General features: G+C 37.2%; 1 protein-coding gene across 2 annotated transcripts in view; it reads right to left on the bottom strand.

The window, feature by feature from the left end:
- Positions 1-20,501, bottom strand: part of exoc6 (exocyst complex component 6) — a 60,300-nt gene that overhangs the window by 4,469 nt on the left and 35,330 nt on the right. For both annotated transcript variants that reach the window (XM_053340938.1, XM_053340937.1), the window contains exons 17-21: positions 20,354-20,465; positions 20,132-20,266; positions 19,088-19,267; positions 11,571-11,712; positions 7,891-7,964 (exon numbers count right to left, since the gene is read on the bottom strand). In XM_053340938.1, the coding sequence (XP_053196913.1) occupies positions 7,891-7,964; positions 11,571-11,712; positions 19,088-19,267; positions 20,132-20,266; positions 20,354-20,465 (643 nt within the window). The remainder of the gene's footprint in view (positions 1-7,890; positions 7,965-11,570; positions 11,713-19,087; positions 19,268-20,131; positions 20,267-20,353; positions 20,466-20,501) is intronic.

Here is a 20,501-nt window from a genome sequence, read left to right on the forward strand (position 1 = left end):
TCTGATTTATGGACACTTGGGAACAGGAAGGTCACAATCTTGGGACATTTGATGTTTTAAGTTGGTTCACTGGTGCAGATGTGGTCTGAACCACACTCTGTAAATACAGGCTCATGTAGCTCAATACACAACACTACTAATCTACAGACTTGCACTGGACCTTGTCTAAGGCTTTGTCACTGCAGGGTACAGAGTATGGATTTGTCACTGTTAGTATGCAGCATCTTAAATTCTACAATCATGTTGTCTTGGATTGAGAGCAGAATGATGACTGAGAGGGAAGTAGTCTCCTGTAAAGCTTACAGTAATCCTGTTGAACATATATATCCACTGCAGCAAAGCCAAGCAGAGTGAGAGTGCTATTAAAGCCAGGTCATGTGTTGATGGTAAACACTTGTTTATCAGAGAAAAGACACCAGAGTGAGAGCTGCAGAGAGAATAAAGGGGGGGGGGGGGGTTCTGCTGCTACATGATGAGTGTGAAGTGTGAACAGGAACATTTTAAATGACCTCCCCCCCGATCCCCCCTACGACCCCTGGTTAACCTGATGGAGATGACCCTTCCTACCCCACCCACACACACAGTGTATGCTAATGTCATAGGGTGAAACAGCTGGGTGTTTGGGTCATGTTGAAAGAGCAGTGAAAGAACAGCTTAGTGATAATAGCATTATTCAGCTGAGAGAGAGAGGGCGAGAGAGAGGGAGAGAGAGAGAGAGAGAGAGAGGCTTAGCGATAATACCATTATTCTCACCTGGAGCTAATGATGAGCCATAAGCTGATTTGGTAAAATAAGCCCTTTAAATACTTCACCTTGAATCTTATTTTGATAGGATTAGCCATCAGTTCTATCACTCAGACACAGGACACAGTGACCTCACTTCAGACAAGTCTAACAGAACAGGAACTATGAGCTTGTCAGACTGGCTAAAGCTAACAGAAGGGTTAATAGCAACATGGCATGTGTGCTTACTAAAGCCACACACATCCTGGATCATTCATCAGATACAATATCAGCAATGACATGTGTCTCTGATGAACAGACTGTATGTAATAGAAATACTGTTTACCTCAACCATGTCCTGTTTTAAAACTTTATCTTATCTACTTGTTGTTTTTGTAATGCTGAATTTATATATATTTGAATGTATGTGTATATGAATAAATCAGTGTATGCAAGTGTTGGTATGGGTGTACATATGTGTATTTATTCTATATATTTATAGTACTTATGTGGTTAATTAGGAGTATTTTGGGAATACTTTTTTCTAAATGATGTGGATACACCTTTATTTATTTATTTTCTCTTTTTTTCTTTGAATGTTCCCTTATTGCTGAACCCCCATGTCCTCTGTATTTCTCTACTGCAATGTCATGTTATTTACTGATAGACTGCTATAGCAATACACCTGTCACTTTCACTCTCACCTCCAGAGTGTTGGTTTGTTTCCAACCTGTCTGACTGATCATGTTTCTTATCCTGTCAGAACTCTACTTTGGCACTGAGCTCTCTGTAGTTACATTACTAAGCACTAAGTCAACATGACTGATGGAGCCCAAGGCCAAAACCTATGAAAACTAAATCCAATCACAACTGGACTTCAGCCAGATCAATTTGTCCTTTGGATATCTCAAAGAATCTGATGATGATATAATATGGTAAATCTTTTTCTAAATGTGATCTATGTGTTATTATGTGCTATTTAGTTCTTTAACTCTCCTGTTGTCCTCGGCTAAAATTTGACCTGTTTTGAAATTGCCTTTCTATCAGAAATATGGATATATTTTGTCTAATTGCCTGATAATCACATGGATGGTTCCATAGTACATTCCATTCTTTGCAAGTATAATCATCACTACTTTCATTGAATTGGGTGATCATTTGTACTTTATGCTTTAAACAGTCAAACCAGACCAGGTCAGTTTTGAACTAAGAGGACAACAGGTGTGATTAAGTTCAAAACAGCATCCTGACTAAACTTTTAACATGTGTCAGCTTGTGATTATCCATCAACATATTTTTTTTTTACTCAAAAATGAGGTATAATTTCAAATAAAACAGGAATATAACATGAAGGTTAAATAATGTGCTCTGAACATGTGAATTACCCTCCTCCTCTTACTGTCAGCTTGTTTTAGTAAGGACTTCTCTTTTGTGTTGTTTTCACATGTTTAATCTGGAGGATCTGCTCATGCCAAGTCTTGAGATGACACACATATTTTCCTATAAAATGCAGTTGCACAATGTGGCCTTTGGCTAAAGAAGCCTTGATTAAAGTAGAGCTGTCACTTCAATAAAATGTACAAATTATCAACAGTGTTTTCAATGAGTATTTGGACTGACATCTTTAGTACACCCAAGTCTGTACTGACACATCAAACAGCTGTAATATAGATGAAGTGCACTTAGTCCAAACTTCATCTTCAGAAACAAAAAGCAGGATTTCTAATGGAGTACCCAACCTATATCGCTCCACTCTGTCACATACATCTGATAGAAGAGCCCAGACACAGTGAAGACAGCAGCAGGCAGTGTAATGTAGGAGGATTGAGCAGGGCGAGCTCAGTCATGTTATCATTACAATGAAGTGGTAAATACTTGTGGAAATATTCAGCTTCTGGAACCAGACGGATAGAGAAAGGTAGGCTGTGTGTGTGTGTGTGTGTGTATGCGTGCACACAAGCCTTTTAGATTAGATTAGATTAGATAGATATAGATAGATATTTCTCATTCAGATTATACAACATACAGATTCTCTTGCAATGGTTCAAAAATAATGCAAAATATTATCAAATAAAACTATGTATAAAGATACTAAAATATATTGCACATTTGCATAAATATATTGCACAGCAGCAGTATATAAGCTTGTACAGTCCATGGAACAGTGCAGTGTGTGTGTGTGTGTGTGTGTGTGTGTGTGTGTGTGTGTGTGTGTATGTATGTAGGTGGGGGGATTACTGTGAATTCAACAGCCTGATGGTTGGTAGGGGGAGGAAGCTGTAGCAGAATCTAGCTGTTTCCAGCAGGGAGAACAGTGTATTTGAATCCCACCAGTTGAGTGTAAATACTAATAACTGAATTGTACTGTATTTATGTGACAGTCTACAATCTAGACACTAGACACACATGCTGATGGAACTACAATGCTACTTCAAGATACTGAACAATAACACACATTATGATGATCTGCACGATCACTATAGAGGACATTTACACTAAATGGACCTCAGTGAGTTTTAATTGAATAGCCCTGATATACAGTATTTTGTTTGTTAGTGATAAGAAGATAAGATGAGATGCAGCATACAGCCATTAAACAAGTTAGGTCCAGCCACAAAGAGTCTGTCACAACATTGATCACATTTGAGCAGTAGATGTTTTTCAAGATCTGCTGTCAGACTAAAAACATTGACAAGAAACTGAACTATATTGGAAATGTGTTGGCTGAAGAAGGCTTTGTGTTTGTAATGGAGATCTGACAGCAGACGTTTAGAGTAAGGCTAAGGTTAATGTTTGTGCTTAACAGAAAGAGCCTGAGATAAAGATAAAGAGAATAAGCTTTGTGTGTGTGTGTGTGTGTGTGTGTGTGTGTGTGTGTGTGTGTGATTGTGTCAGATACATCATCATCCCTGTGACATTAGCTTCTGGTCTGTTATGGAACTTCCAGGTTTCACCTTTACATTCAAACAATAAGTCTGAAACTCTAGAGATCCTTCTCTGCTTTCCTTCTCTTTATGCACTTCTGAAGCTTCACTCTGGATGTCTCACATTAAATGATATTGATATTGATACAATGACTTGCATTGTTTGCTATAAAAAAAAAAGAGTATTAATGGCAGGTGTGGCTATTTTCTTGCTCACTGTGGGCTTGTCATCAGAGACTGGTGGACCACAGGTGAGAAACGGTCAACTCCAGGTCTGACATTGAGTCTAGGTCCATGTTCAAGCCTGGAGAAACTTGCATGGTCATAAATAGCAATATGTTGACTCCAACTGAGCACCTAGTCCCCGTTTCACACGCTGGCTTCATGTGTGAGAAAGTACCAGCCACACATTCTCAGAGCACCTATCTAATCACTACTTGTTAACATTTGTATCATTTTATCAGCTACAACTCCAGAAAGAACAAAAGCAGCAACATTCAAATAAATACAGTTGAATACACCATGTTGGGATCAGAGTACTAAATATTTTTGTCTTTTCTGTTGATCACTATGTGTTAATAAGAGTCAAATACTTGTCCATCATTTCACACCCAATATCTGTTGGCTCAGGTTGTTATTGGTTCATATTATGTAGGAGGGAATGATGGTGCTGATTTCTGCCTCACTTTATTCTCTGGAATAGGAACAGTGCAGTCTGAGGCTTGCTTAAACTGGCCACTTAAAGAAAACCACATGTACAGTAAATGCATGATTCCATTGATACAGCACCTTTCTAGTCTTCTCAACACTCTTTTACTTCTGTCTTCTGTCTATATGAAGTCATTCCATATCTCAGATGATGTGAGCATGCTTATTTTAAAGACAGGTTTTCACATGTGGAATGCATTTAATGACTAGTTCTTTCATCCATCAAGTTATATTTTCACAAGTCACTGCATTAACATTAGCTGAGGCTGTGCAATATGATGAGATATATATCATGTGACGATAGGAGACTGTCTATGGTTTCATATTATGTTCTATTATTGATTGTATTGCTTTGCATTCTTCTGCATGGCACAGATACAGGCAGGACATCTGGATGAAGGAGAGTGAACGTGACACAGAACTGAACAATGAAGGACTCCAACCTTTCAAGATAAAACAAGGGGCTCATACCTAAAAGAGGGGCTACTTCTTACTCATTGGTTTAAGGTAGAGAGGGGCTACTTCTTACTCATTGGTTTAAGGTAGAGAGGGGCTACTTCTTACTCATTGGTTTAAGGTAGAGAGGGGCTACTTCTTACTCATTGGTTTAAGGTAGAGAGGGGCTTCTTCTTACTCATTGGTTTAAGGTAGAGAGGGGCTACTTCTTACTCATTGGTTTAAGGTAGAGAGGGGCTACTTCTTACTCATTGGTTTAAGGTAGAGAGGGGCTACTTCTTACTCATTGGTTTAAGGTAGAGAGGGGCTACTTCTATCACATGGACATGGTTTAGGTATGAAAAGTCTGACACAGACCACAAATCTGTATTTTGCACAATTCTTAATTTGTTTAAAAAATGCACAAAGGTTCTAAATAAAAGGAGAAAAATAACCAAATATGAGTAATCTTTTTAGTATATAATTCAATATGTTTTAAAAAAGGCCTTTCAATGTGGTCTTTTTATTTTTATATAAACCGTTCATTCACTGACTTTACAGAAACTGTTCATTAGTAAGTTATCTGGATATTAAAATGACCTTTATTGTGAAATGTGATCATATTGCACAGCTCTAACATTAGCTCTTTAGCACAAAACAGAACATTGAAGCAAACTATAAACCTGTTTTTATGTAGAACAGAATAACTTCAAAATAATTGAATCTTTAATCCTTTTTATAATATAGGCTATTATTATATCTCTACACATTTAACTTTCAATTCTCCTAAATGGTTACAGAATAACAGTTAAATCAGCAGCCATAAGATAAAGGGAAAGTAAAAGGATGACCTGTGTGTAACCTCAGCCTGTGGATGCCTTCCTACCACTTTACCTAAGGCTAGGATTAACATGTCAACCAAGCAGCTTGTATAAAAGGGAACATGGACACATCATGTCTAATGAGCTGCATCGCAGGAAAATATGCTGAAGCTCCAGCTGTAAACAGAGCCGGCCACTGAGGACACTGAGGTCATGTCCTTTTGGATTTTCTATCAGATAGGGGTGCATAAAGTAACATGTTACACTTACAACCACATCCTAGTAGACTGTTTCTATTTAAATTTCAGGTTAAGCTTTATTTTTTTAGGTGTGTAATCTTCTAATGATTTCCTGTGTTTATCTGGAGAGAATGATACTAATTATAGATAAGTTATGGACAAAGTTATTTGAGTTGTAGTTTACATTTTAGGACAACAAACTAATTAAATACATGGGATTCAGTACCTCTCCACCAGCATTTAGACTGGAGAGGGCTTTTCAAACACATTTTAGGACTGTTGGGAAATAAAATGGTAACACTTTATTTATTGGTTAGTTATAATTTCCTTGGAAGTTTTCAGCAAAGATCAATGCAATCTGGTAATGTGTTATAGTGAAAATAGAGACAAAGTTATGAAGTATTTCTTTTGGTAACAGTTGAGTTGTATTAAGTTGAACAATACACATAATTCAAATATTTTAGAGAAGGGGTTTGTTGACTCAACTCCTGGCTCCAAAAAGCATCTCATTGGGTTCCTCACTCTTGATTATTAAGGTGGGAAAATGAATCAAGCACAGCCAGATGTGTTAAGTATTGACTGTAGGTGATGAGTTTATCTTTTTCAGAGGTTCTACTAAAAATAATCTTAAAAGTTACCAATCTTCTTACAGCGTATTCAACAAAATCCCTCAGTGTGGTGTGTGTGACCCGGACTGGATGCAGAGCCAAGCCTCCACCTCAGGCTCAGATTAACTAACGTCAACACAGACACAAGTTAATGAGAGCCAGCAACACTTTACATACCACTGGTGTTTACAGCTAAAGACGAGGCGGTGGGTTTGTGCTTGTGACATTTTTTCTGAGCAGGTGAACTATAGGACAGGTGAAAGTTGAAAAGGTCGAGGCACGAGACTGGAAAAGAAAATGAAAGACAATATTGTTGGAGGTGATTTAGAGGAGGTGAAACGTGGGCCAGCAGTGGGAAGTTGGCACACTAGATGAAAAGCTACAGAGATGATTTCTAACTAAATATGGGTTTGTTTTTTTCAGTGAGTCTCATCAGCTTCATTGGTCACTGTTGTGTCTTTGTCATCTTTGATCATCTTTAACTCTTGGTTCAAATGTTCAGCTATGAAGAGTTGAGCTTTTTTTGTGTCAGAGGAGTAAATCTTTCAAATATAGACTGCTTCTAACACTGCTCATCCCTGTAGATTGCTTATGAAGTTTGACACATCATTAATTAAGAGTTAAGGGTAAAAGAGAAGGAGTTAAATGAGGAAAGGACTGTACAGGAGAAACCAGAACCTATTCTAACATATTACTTTTTATTACATTATTATATCCTGTCTGGATCTGGTATCCTTTTGATTGTGTGCTGTGTGTGTGTGTGTGTGTGTGTTGTCTCTTCTATTTGTATTCTTTTTATTTATTCACTAGGGACTACGGATGCAAATTAGCAGCTTTGCTATAATTGGGCATGTTTACAGAGATGTTTAAATATCGATGTTCATCAATGTGCACTGTCCCTATCCAAAAATAAAATATTTATTATCATTGTTATTATTAGGGCCCGAGCGCTGACCAGCGCAAAGCCCTATTGTATCTGTAAACCGACATGCATGGGGTGGGGGGCGAGGGCCCGTTCACCGCTGCAGCTTTAATTATCATTATCATTATCATTATTATTATTATTATTATTATTAGTGCTCAGTGGAGAAATAACGTTGCTGAAGGGAACTCACCACTAAATTTTAAGACACAGAATCAGAACATGTTATCACTCCCAAAGTGACTGACAGATGTTAAAGTGATGCAGGAATGATACTTGCTCTATTCAACAGTGTGATCCAATGAGAAACCTGAGAATCATAATAATTCATAATTACCACACCTCTCTCAATTGTCTACACATGGAAGCTTTCTACCTCTCTCTTATTTCTTTAAGTGAGTTGGTTGAATAATGTTTAAATGTTGCATTGCACTGAATGCATTTCCATTCCTGGCAGCAACACTGAATGGTATATGAAAAATAACAATTCAACACAGTGACATGGTTTACCTGTCGTAGGTCAATGAAGGCCAGCTGGAGTGTGTCTCCTTGGAAACCAGGAACCGGCTCAGAGCTGGCAAACACTGAGAAGACACAAAAAATACCACCAGACAACCATCAGTTTAAACTTCTATAGTACACAGCACATAGAGCCAGATCTCAGCACCACATATAAACAGCCATTCAACTACTCAGCAATAGATTTACTGATGTTGATGTTTAGATATGAAACATATGAAATGATGTTACTATTCTAACTCATTAAACCACAAAATGATAATTGTGCTTCATTCATCTGACAGTTTGTTACTGGTTACTGCACAGACAAAGAACTATATGATCAACATGTTATGATAGTTAGTGTGAAAGGGTGCAAATAAAGAACAAAGAAGGCCCCATGATTGAGTTTGCCTTGGGCCCCGAAACCACTACATTTGTCACTGGGTGAGTCCAGCTTGTTGCCAAGAGAGTCGGACTAATAATGAGCTTTTTGAGTATTGAACTAATATGTGTCCTTCTACTGACACACACACAACCTACCTCAGTGTCCTCTTTAAAACTAATTCTTAAAAAAATGGATTTTAATTATTTTAGATTATTAGATTTTTATTCATTGTCTTTTATCTATGTTTCTATTTCTTGATTGCACTGAAATGACTCTAATTTGTTATGGTGGTCTATTTTCCTTTTTGTTTTATGTCTGTGAAGCACAACTTATTTTTGAAAAGTGCTATATAGATTAAGTTTTATTATTATTACTCATTATTGAGAGTTTACATTTTTTTTAGATAAACATATAATGAAGAAACATTTTTAAATTGTATTATTCTTCTACTGGTGAAGATGTGTACTCAGCAGGATATTTTATAGTGTAAAAGGAAACTTGTAAGTGCTCTCTGGTGGACAAACTGTGGGATGGCGTCAAGATTTCTAAATAACCTTAAAGATATCTTTGTCATTTTCTGTATTGTAATTTATTGTTATTTAATGGCTGACATACTACATGTCAATAGAGAAATATCTGTAATAAGATAATAATGACAAATATATTAGTTTTTGGCTATTATGAATATTTCCTTTATGTTTACTTAAACGTATAATATATGTTTATAACAACATAATATATGTATCCATGAACAATGTTATTGAATATTTTGAATATGATCATTAAAAAGTTACACCTTGCTCATCTTTAACTTCAATAGATATAAATAATTATAAATAAATAATTCAGGAAAACATGATACTAGTTAGCTGATTATGTTATATGATTTTTAAACTTGATTTTTGGCCCCATCACCCACCTCAACCACATTACAGGGAGTACATGCATAGAATATAATGATCAGGCTTAAGACTCATTAAAAAGATAAATGTGTGAGTTTGTGTGCATGTAGAGTTTTAATATCCATTTTGATGCATTTATGTCTGCATTGTTGGATGCATGTATTTATTTGCTATAAGTATACTATAGTAGTATACTATCAATGTAACAATCATTACACTGTGTTTTCAATTAGAGCCTGGACGATATATTGATCAGCCGATATGATTGGCCGATATTGACCAATCACAGATATATCAGTATTGGCAAATATGTTGTCGACATATGCCGATATTTTTAAAAGATTTTTTACGTTTTATAAGTAGCATTTTATGTATATTTGATCATTTTTCTTACTTCAAGTTTAATATATGTATGATACTGTTTCAGTGCACTGATGTCATTTTATACACTAAACTGTAATATATCAATATCCATTACATATCTTTGTCACAAGTGTTTGATAACCTAAATTGAGGGATCACTGCAAAATATGTGTGTTTATGTCTATATTCTGTACATATAACATTATCAGCCAATATATTGATATCTGAATTTTTTGCTCCATAATATCGATATCGGCATCAGCCCCTAAAATCAAGTATGAGTCTGGCCCTATTTTAAATACATGAATGCTGCACATTGAGGGCATTTGGTGTAATTTAATCATACTTCTGTGCTCTATCCTTAACATCATGAGAAATATTTCCCAAAACTCCCGCATTACTTCTGTCAAAATCCATCACTCATTCATTTTGTTGTCTAAACACAGCATCAGTTACAGCATCACTGTCTCCACAAGCCATGAAGCTGTGGATTTCCAGGAATCAACACAGTGATGATCTGATAAACCCTCCATGCCTTTGCAGGAACTCACTAGCATCAGTATCACATTAGAACAAAACAGAAAGGTGATATAATACTGTCATGTTGTGGATCCCTGGATTATCTGATGCAGTGCTGAACTTTGGCTGACCCACACCCACAGACACACACAGAGACACACACACACACACACACACACACACACACACAGAGAAATGTGTTTGTTTTCTGTATCAATGTCTAATAATACAGCAATAATACAATATAATATTACAACCTCAGATGTCAAGATTGAATTAAGACCATGTCACAGCAAAACAACAGCCACAATACTGTAATATATTGATATTGTCAAGGCTGTGGATGATCACCACCAATCTGCTGTGCTTTATATACCTGCTGAAAAAAAGATGGCAAATGATTCTGTATATGTAAATGATATAATCTCTGCCACTCCATATTGTAATGTACAGTTCTATGCAGATGATACTGTTTCTCATGCCACACCCATGTCTCTTTGGCCATTAAAAACGACAGCCTGCTTTAGATCTGTTTTAAGCTGTAGGTGGAAGAAGACAAGCTGCCATTACTGTGGTGGTGTCTCATCTGAAAACCCACAAACCCACTCAAAAAAAAAAAAAAGGTTACTCGCTTTCTTGTTGAGCATTAGATGAGAAAATTGATATCGATCTCTCATCTGTACTTTTTACTCTGTGCTAGCTTTGTTCTATCCAAAGTTTAAAACCACCCCTAAAGCTCTCTATTCTATCTGACCGTGTAAAGTGAATTCAGACATTTTCTTCTAAACACATTAAATAGGTCATAAATGTATTTCTAAAAAATGTGTAAAAAGCATTTCAACCATTTAGATTTGAATTGTGGAGCTAGACTTCACAAACTGTGTTTCAACATTTCTGTGTTCAGGATTTAGTGGGAGGGTCTTAAAATTTAGCATTAACCCACCCCTGCTGCTGTAGAGGTATAAATACATTCAGCACACACTGCTACTACTACAGTCTACAGTTAGCCAGTTAGCTGAGGTAACCGCCAAGCTAGCCGCCGAGCTAGCAGCAGAAAGTTTCTGGTAGAGGTGGTGACTTTGTTTCAGCGAACTCGCCGGGCACTCCCACAGCGTTTGGTAGCAGAGAAAGAGGCTGAGTTTTACACAACTTTGAAGCCTAATTTCATATATTTGGTGATTTTTTTAATCATTCAAATTTGGCAGGGTGGTTAACAACACATTTTTCTGTGGTATGTCAAACTCAGAACACATATTTATTCTTACTTTACACTGACTTTAACATGTTTTTTTTTTCAATTTGGACAAAAACTGAGATGTAAAAACATTAAGTTGTGATTTTATAGGTAGTTATGTGCTTGAACTAATTCTTAACCAGGCTACTGACTATTTGGAAATCAGGAAATTCATTCATTCATGTTTTTTCTCGTTATCTCTCACACAAATACACCTACAGACCAGTAAGAGAAAATGACACTTGCAAACATTAAAACAATTAACATCAAATCTCTTTATACTCACATTCACATTGAATGACATCCAAGTTGAACTGCTGAATCGCCCCCATGCTGATCTGTTTCAGTTCTGTGTCCAGCAGCATCTGCATCAGTGACGTGGAAAGATGCTTACAGGCTGACATGCACGCTGTCTGAGCCACTTTACCCTGCAGAGAGAGGGACGGGGGGGGGAAAGAGGGAGGGAAAGAAAAGGAAGGGTGACAGAGAAAGACAGGATGCAAGACAAGAGGGAAAGATGGAACAGTGTAAGACAGATGAGGATAGTAAATGAGAATGAGAAGGCAGGGACAGAGGCGGTATGAACATGAATAAAGAGAGGGAAGGATCATGGATGCAGAGGATTGGGATGGTATGATTTGTAAGAAGGACAGATTTGTGAAAGAAAGGGAGTAAGGAGGTATAAAAGATATTGTGGGGAACAAATCGGCAAGAGATTAAAAGGTTAAATGGTAAAAGAACAGAAGGAGGGATAGTGGGAAGAAGATATAGGAATAAAAATAGACATGGGGGATAAAAAGCAAGAAGGGCAAAAGAAGTGTTAGCTTCACCTTGAACTCTGGGTAAACAGAGCATAATACACATGTATCATCATAGTCATAGTAACCTGCACTTCATACCATCTACCATCTAGCCCAGGGGTCAGGAACCTACGGGGCGCAAACACCAAAGCTGGATATTTCAATTTTCAAAAGTGAATTAAAGTCTGTGTAAAGGAAGATGAAACATTATAAATGTTACAAAATAATGAGCGCAAATAATCCTTATTTTTCTATGATTTTGAAACCTTTAATATAGCTGGGTGGTTAATTACACATTTTTCTGTGGTGTGACAAACTTTGAATACATATTTATTATTGCTTTACACAGACTTTAAAAACAAATCCGGCATCTTCCAACTTAGACAATTTACAGCTGCTTAAGAAAGAAACCCCACTAGAACATACTGGAAAAAAGGTACATGAGTTCTGTAAAACATGACTTAGTCAACATCACTTGCATCAGCAGTGCTGTACAAGATATGAGAATGAAAAGTTATTCCTAACAAAATGTCAATACCTGTTCAACTTGCATACTGGAAGCAAACGCAACATGTTTGAGATCTATTTTTGGATTAGACATGCTAACGAGTACTGAAAAAGACTGTGTGGAACTGTCAAAGTATCCACACAGACACTGAGTGCTTGGAGTCTTGAGGCTGGGTCACACCTGCATTTAAAACAGCAAAGTTATGGAGGAAGATCTGTTAATTTTAACAGAGCTGCCACAGGAAGTGGATTCACTCAAAAGGCAAACTAAATCCACACAAATCTCTTGCAGCAAGTTCAGCTTTGAGAACTCTGACATGTACATGTGCATGTTTGACCCAACTTTAAGGTTTAAAACAGAGGAAGCTATCATAACTTGTAAACTGTGCTGGACCATCCACTTTTATGGAACACTGTTCTTCTTGAGTATAAACATCTGTACTTAAGAGGCATGCCTACAACTACTGTATTGAGGTGCATGTTTGGGTAAAGACTGCCTACAACTACTGTACTGATGAAATATTATCTGAGAAAGTAATGTGACCAGCTGATTGCCAGAAGCTACTGCCCTTTGTCTATTCTCAGCAAGGGTGATGATGTCTGAAAGGCAACACTCATTGTATACACACATAAAAAAAGAAAAAAGAATGGCCATTTTCTCAGCACACTGTATTGACATTGTGCATGATGTCAATACAAGTCATAATGGAAACAACAGATCAAACAGACAGACACAACATGATGAATGACTTATATAGAAGCAGGAACAAATGTGCAAAAGATGAAGACACAAGGACTAAGATAGAGCATGAGGGTGTTTGATGGTACACACGTTTTAGGTCAAATGTCATTCTGATGATTATCATTTGAGCTACTTGTGATATGAAGATGGAGGGTAAGTGACCTATTTTCAATATTTGGTTTTAAGGGTCAATTATCAGAGGTCACAAATATATTCCATACTTACTCATTTGACTGTAAATTGACTTTATGATGTCCCTCCAATACAAGGGAAGTGGATGGAATCTAATTGAGGCTCAAAGCATTGCAAAAAATGTTTTATTAAAAACTCTCAGATCTGTTTATTTCATGACAATCTTCATTGTACATTAATACCTAAGGCCCAACAGTGTTTAAAATTAATGAGAAGAGAATTTCTGAGCCGTCAGCATATTGCAAGACAACAGGAATATTTTAATAAACAGAAGAATAATGGACTTATCAAAAAGGAAACACCTTTGACATGGTTAAAAGGTTCCTAACCCCCGAGCTAGCCTAATAGAGAACTACTATGCAACCGTACCATGAATATGTACCATAAACATGCTTTATAATACCATAAACATTCTATTATCAGTGGGTGATGAGAGCGCTCACTAAAAGGCATGAGATTATTCACAGTGCTATAATGTCTTCTATACAACATATTATTGGTGAAACAAAAACCACAGATGGTCCAACACATGCAGGTAAGGCACAACACAAGCTCAACCAATATATTATATATAATTATGTACCACTCCATATACTTCTACAGCATCATGTTTACAACTCCAAAGCAAATAAGAATTCTGAGAGTTTTCTCTGCTTGAGACAAGGGTGTAGGTTTGAGTTTAACTATGGTGAAACTGAGACCAGAATTCATATATAAAAATAACATATCATAGACTGTCATAAGTCTCGTTTCCATTAAGGAAGTTCTGGGTAAAATTTAGGAGGTGGGAACTTTACAGGAACGTCCTCTCACTCTGTCCTCTCAGCTGTTGTGTCTCCATAGCAGAGTAGGACCTTGATAGGACCCAAAGGACTCTGGAGGTGACCTAATCATTCTGCAACAGTTTTGATCGTCACGCTTATTTTGTCGCTTTCCGTTGATGTCACATCCCGCTTTGAGTATACCCAATCAGCACCGAGTCAACCTCAAGCCAACCTCAAGGGACTCGTTTTGCCCCTGTAAAAGATGTGGGAGTTCTTCAGGGATTCCTTCTATGGAGACACGCGCCAATGGACAGCCCCGTAAAATGACCCCAAAGTTCCTGCAATGGAAACGGCCCTATTATAAATGTTATGATATAATGTTATGTTATGATATGTGTAGAAATTTGTAGGTGATGTGCTTCAGACTTTCATGACAGAGCCACGCTGCTGACATGCAAATAATCATTTCAATCCGATGTTGTTTTAATTCTGTGACTTTTGGAACATTTAAACTATAAATCCTAAATGCTTCAGATTCTTCATATCACTAACTACACCACTGCTGCTGCTGGGCTGCTACTAGTCAACAACGTGTACAGCTTGGAGTTGAGGGTTGTCAGATCACCAGGTTGAGTATAACACAACACACTAACAGCTCTGCAGATATCTTCCCTTAGCAAAAAGTAGTTTATTCAAGTGTACTACGAGTATACTTATTTTATACTAAAACTGAGGCAGTATACTTGAAGTTTACTTTTTACATACTATATTTTATATACTTAAGAATAGTATAGTGAAGTATACTTGGCTTATACTGAAAAGTACAAAGAAAAGACTAAGTACATTAATACTAAGACTTACACTTATACTTTAATACTAAAGCTTATACTTGTACTTTAGTATACTTTTTACGTCTTTCTGCCACAAAGTACAGACTAAGGTCAAGTCATTGACTCGTGCTTACATTTCATTTAGCAGAATAAAAATGTTTTTCACTCCACACATTAGCTTTGAGGTATTACGCCTGTTATAAACTTATATGTTCAACATCATATAGTATAGAACTAGTACAATGGCTCTATATAGAAGAGTGTACTTGTACTATACTTTAAGTATACTTCAATAAACTAAAATGTGGACTAGAAGTATATACCTAGTACACTAGTAGTGTATAGATGAGTGTACTTGTTGTATCCAGGAACACCTTACTATTGGTAAGGAGGCGTCCCTACCATCCATACCCAAATCTACACCCATGGCTTGAGGTGTTCTTGATTTTGTGAGAATCCATGTCTGAACTCATTATTCAGCTTGGAACAAATGTCACTGTCATCGGTTAAACCTTTCTACAAGTCTAGGAATCAACAATACCTGGTTTACTTGTGTGCAAACAGGAACAGAGCAGCATAACATTATCAATACTCATTCATGACATTCATGCAACAACTGTCACACTCAAGGATGATGTGGTGACTCAGATTTCAATGATAAAGCATGGCAAACTTTCTTACTGAGAAGTACACAACTCTTATAACACAATGATGGAGAGACAATCACGGATTCCTGCAATTACAGAAAATCCAAAATAGAAAGGACTGAATTGTTTCTGAACTGCAGTGACAAGGGTTGATTCAAGAAAATCTCACAAAATGAAGGTTTATCTTTAGCTTTCCCTTATCTGAGTTCCACAACATCCCAGTTATGATTCAAACTCATGCTGACAATTGGCTGACAGACAGACAGCAGTGATACATAGTGTAAATGGTGTATATAAATGAGTTGGGATCACATACAGCAAAGTCAGCTTATTGGCTCCAAATCTGTTGGATCACACACAAGCTAATTGTTCACTCTACTTAGACTGGTGGCCAACTTAGAGGCAGTTCACACAGATACAGAATATGCCAGTGAGGAAAACACTAAGGAACTTTATGCATGTTCATAGAAGAAGAAAAGTTGCAGTCATTTTCATTTTCCACACACAGTGTTCTGTGTTCCTTTTAGGGCTCAATGAAATGTAAATGATAGGTGGCTAGTTTCTCTTATTATCTCATAGTGAATTTAATGATTGCATCTATGAGACTGACACACTGTAAAATACCCTGCACTCTGTGTTTGTTAACGAGGAATTATCTCTGGTTAAAGGAGCTGAGTCGGCTGAATATCAGGCTGATGTTTAACGCTTACATACTGTTCACAATATCACCTGATGGTAAGTCTCTATACAACGTATCTGAACTACAAATCGTTCATGAATACCTCATCAGTCATTGATAAATTGGTGATACATTCTTAATGAGTTTATTCTTCAGTTTTTACACTTTTTATACACATAATACAGGAGAACATAACGAGTTCAATATGATATCAAATGTGAATGAACTGTTTTTAAACTGAGTCAAATACTCAACAAAAATGGGTATCAGCTGCACAAATGCTTTTAAAAAATTTCCGTTTTTTGTATATTTTGGGTCACAGGAAGAACAGTCTTCACATTTCTGGCTAAAAGAAAAGTGTTTAAGGTGCTTTTTCTTCTTTCAAATGTAAAACTGGACCAAATTAGAACGTGAACAGTATGGAAGAGTTAAAAAGACAAACTCTGTGTAGACCTTTCTGCTCTGGTTATTCAAGTTGATGTCTTGCTCTACTTAGTATTTTCCATGTATTTTTTGAATATGCATGACAATGACAGCCTAGCAGGTGGTGCAGGTCTTTTGCTACTCCTGCTTAATTGTGCAAATCCTAAAAACAAAATACTAAAATGGCAAATTTGTTTTCTGGGCCAATCATCCAGCCATCCACTCATTTTTCAAAAGGGAGAAGGCTTGATAGTATGGATGTTATAGTGAAGCAGAGACACCATGGAGATGGGTTCAAAACAGGGTCTGCACATTTTTATAAGAACAAATGTAATGACTTTTAAGACCTTTTTAAGGAAAAAATAAAACCATTGCTGAGATCTATAATAATGTAAAGCAGGATTTTACTGTTATAGTGGGTTGAAATGGTAAACTCATTTTAAAGTATTTTATATAAGACTACAACTAATGATTAGTTTCATTATAGTTCAAACTGCTGACTTTTTAAAACTCTAATTAATAGGTTGATTGATTTTATGTAAAATAATCAGAAAATAATAATAATAATGATGATAAATAACATAAACTATTATAATTACACTCAAATTTAATGCTTTAACTCCTACAATTCCAGATATTTTCAGATATACTTTTTTAGACCCTGAATATCAAAACACCATCATGCATCTGAAGTAGCAGTGTACAGGCTTGCTGTGTACAGGCTTGTTGTGAAATGGTATCAAGTTGACTCTTACTCCTGAGTATGTACAGATCATACCAAACTGATGGTATAAAATCAAGTGCATAAAACAAAGTGAAGGCTGAGCATGCCTGAGGGAAAGAGCTACAGTACCTCCTCATATGGGACCATGATTTAAACCCCTTACATTCCTGTGTCTGATGCCATGCACTCTCATAACTCAAAAGTCAACAGTACACATCAAATAAAATGTATTATAATTAATGTTAAGTTACAAAAGCATGCAACTGGGGCAATGCAGGCAAATAGAGAATGGTGGATGTAATTATCAACACAAAAATAGATTCCAGCTGATGTTCAGTCTTAAACTTAGGCTCAGTATGTGTGACTAAGCTCAGAAGAAGCTATTAGTGGAGCTCTGAGCTGAGATCATTTTGTCACACATGATGACAGATGCATGTATGCCAGACTTTAAGATTCATTTCATTCTACTCTGCTAATCTGAAACCTACACCCTTGTAAGCAACACACAGTAAAGAAGTAAAATTAGGTTGCAGCATTCTTGGGGTGGTTGTTTCCACTTTATCCTTCCTCACAAAAAATTCTGGATGAGAGCATTTATTGCTCAAATGCAAACATCCAGTGTCTCCAGTAAGGGTTAAAAAAACAAGTGTCAGAAGAACCAACAAGCCTGGAGTAGTGGAGTTTCCACAGTCAAACATAAGCATGCTTTTCAACTCCACCTTCTGCCTTTCTAACGGCAGTATAAGCGGAGTAACAGCCAGGCAGGAATACTCACCGACATCGACGCATGGTCATTGTTGTTATTCTGAGCAGAGAGACACCCCCAAACCAACCAAAAATGGAAGAGGGGGAGGGAAAAGAGGGAAAGGACAGGAAAAGAAATGTGGCAACAATAAATGGACAGGAGGAGGTAAAGTCAACTAGAGTAATTGTGCATGCTTGACACAAGGCAAATTAATCAAGGAGTAAAACTGGCAGTAAAACAAATCATTACAGCAGTTAAAGCGCTGTTCATTACAGCGGGTGTAAATGGGGAGGAAGGTTCTTGAAAAACACAAAAACAAAACAAGCTGGAACTCATTCAAGACGTGAAAAAAAATGATTTTTGGAGAGAAGAGCAGGCACGCGGCCCACTGACAGAGGAACTGAACAGGCTGCAGCTGCCAAAACACACATTTACTGACCCAGTCCTTCACACTTTGCTATCACCAAATGTGCCTTGTTTAGGTGACGGTAATGTCAGTATGTGCAAAAAGCAGTCTACTAGTCAGTAACAGCACAGTCACCATGCATATGGACCAAACGTAACACATACTTACTTCAACTTCACACAAACTTCAAAACAAGTCACTTTCAGACTGTTTAATAGGGATGTGATGAACATAAAGCAACACAACTGGAAGGGTTTTAGGGAAAATGGAAAGAAAACAAGAAAAAAGGAAAATGATCACATCCCTATTATCAATAAAAACACAACACTGCCACTCCAACTCACCGGGAGGTGTGTGAAGACCTGGAAAGTGGAACGCAGGAAGTTGATCAGGTCCATGAGATATCCAGAGGCGCGGCCGTCGGACTCAGCCATGCCCCATTCATAGTCTGCCAGCTGGATAAACTCATCGATCTTCTGGTTGAGTTTGGTATAAATCTCTCCCTCTGCAGCGTGACGAGCATCCTGGAAAATAGCTTTTATGAGTTCCTTTAACCAGACTTCATTAGAAAAATCATATAGTTTTAAGTGTATACATCAAGACTGTTGCAAAACAATCTGTGTGTGTGGTTTGGTACCAATTTAAACTTTGAGCCGCACATCACAATCGTGTTTTAACCATCGTAGAAACATGGTTAAAATCAACCAATTTTAAAGACTGTGGAAAGTGAATTCAGACATTTGCTTCTAAACACATTAAATATGTCATAAATGTATTCATAAAAAATGTGTGAAAAGCATTTCAACCATTTAGATTTGAATTGTGGAGCTAGGCTTCACAAACTGTGTTTCAACATTTCTGTGTTCAGGATTTAGTGGGCGGGTCTGAAAATCATATACCCACCCCTGCTGCTGTAGAGGTATAAATACATTCAATACATTCAGCACACACTACTACTACTACAGTCTACAGTTAGCCAGTTAGCTGAGCTAGCCGCCGAGTTAGCAGCAGAAAGCTCTCAGACGTAGCGTCCATGTTTCTGGTAGAGGTGGTGACTTTGATTGACAGGTGACACTTGGTAGGGGGCGGGGTTTCAGCAGACTCGGCGGGCACTCCCACAGCGTTTGGGAGCAGAGAAAAAGTTTTAAACAACTTTGAAGCCTAATTTCATATATTTGGTGATTTTTTTTAATCATTCAAATTTGGCAGGGTGGTTAACAACACACTTTTCTGTGGTATGTCAAACTCAGAACACATATTTATTCTTACTTTACACGGACTTTAACTTTTAATGACACTGAGACCATTTGACATGCTTTTATCTCATCATGCCTAGATTACTGCAACAGTCTTTTTACCTGCTTGAGCCAAAAGTCTATCAATAATACCTTGAAAGTGGACAAGCCATAGAGTCTTGTGGTGTGCACTGTTTCAGGGGAGACGTTGGTGATGTTTGTTATGAACTCCTCTAGGTACCTGCAGGCCTGCTCCAGGTGGGTGGTGTTAATGATGATCTGCACCAGCTACACACAGATAAACAAGGTTCAGGTGTTAGATTCAATGAAATAATAAACATTGAGCTCTGTAGGTAACATCAGCGTTGATCCTACCTCAGTTAGTCCTATGTGAGGTTTCTTAATGAGGTTTTGCAGACAGCTGCTGAGTGTTCTCGTCAGCAGCAGGTTGGTTGATTTTCGCAACATATCGTCAATCTCTGTTGAGCTGGATGAACAAACAAAATGTAAACAATGTCCAGTC

This window comes from Scomber japonicus, chromosome 20 (genome assembly GCF_027409825.1).
Source record: "Scomber japonicus isolate fScoJap1 chromosome 20, fScoJap1.pri, whole genome shotgun sequence".
NCBI classification, from domain to species: Eukaryota; Metazoa; Chordata; class Actinopteri; order Scombriformes; family Scombridae; genus Scomber; species Scomber japonicus.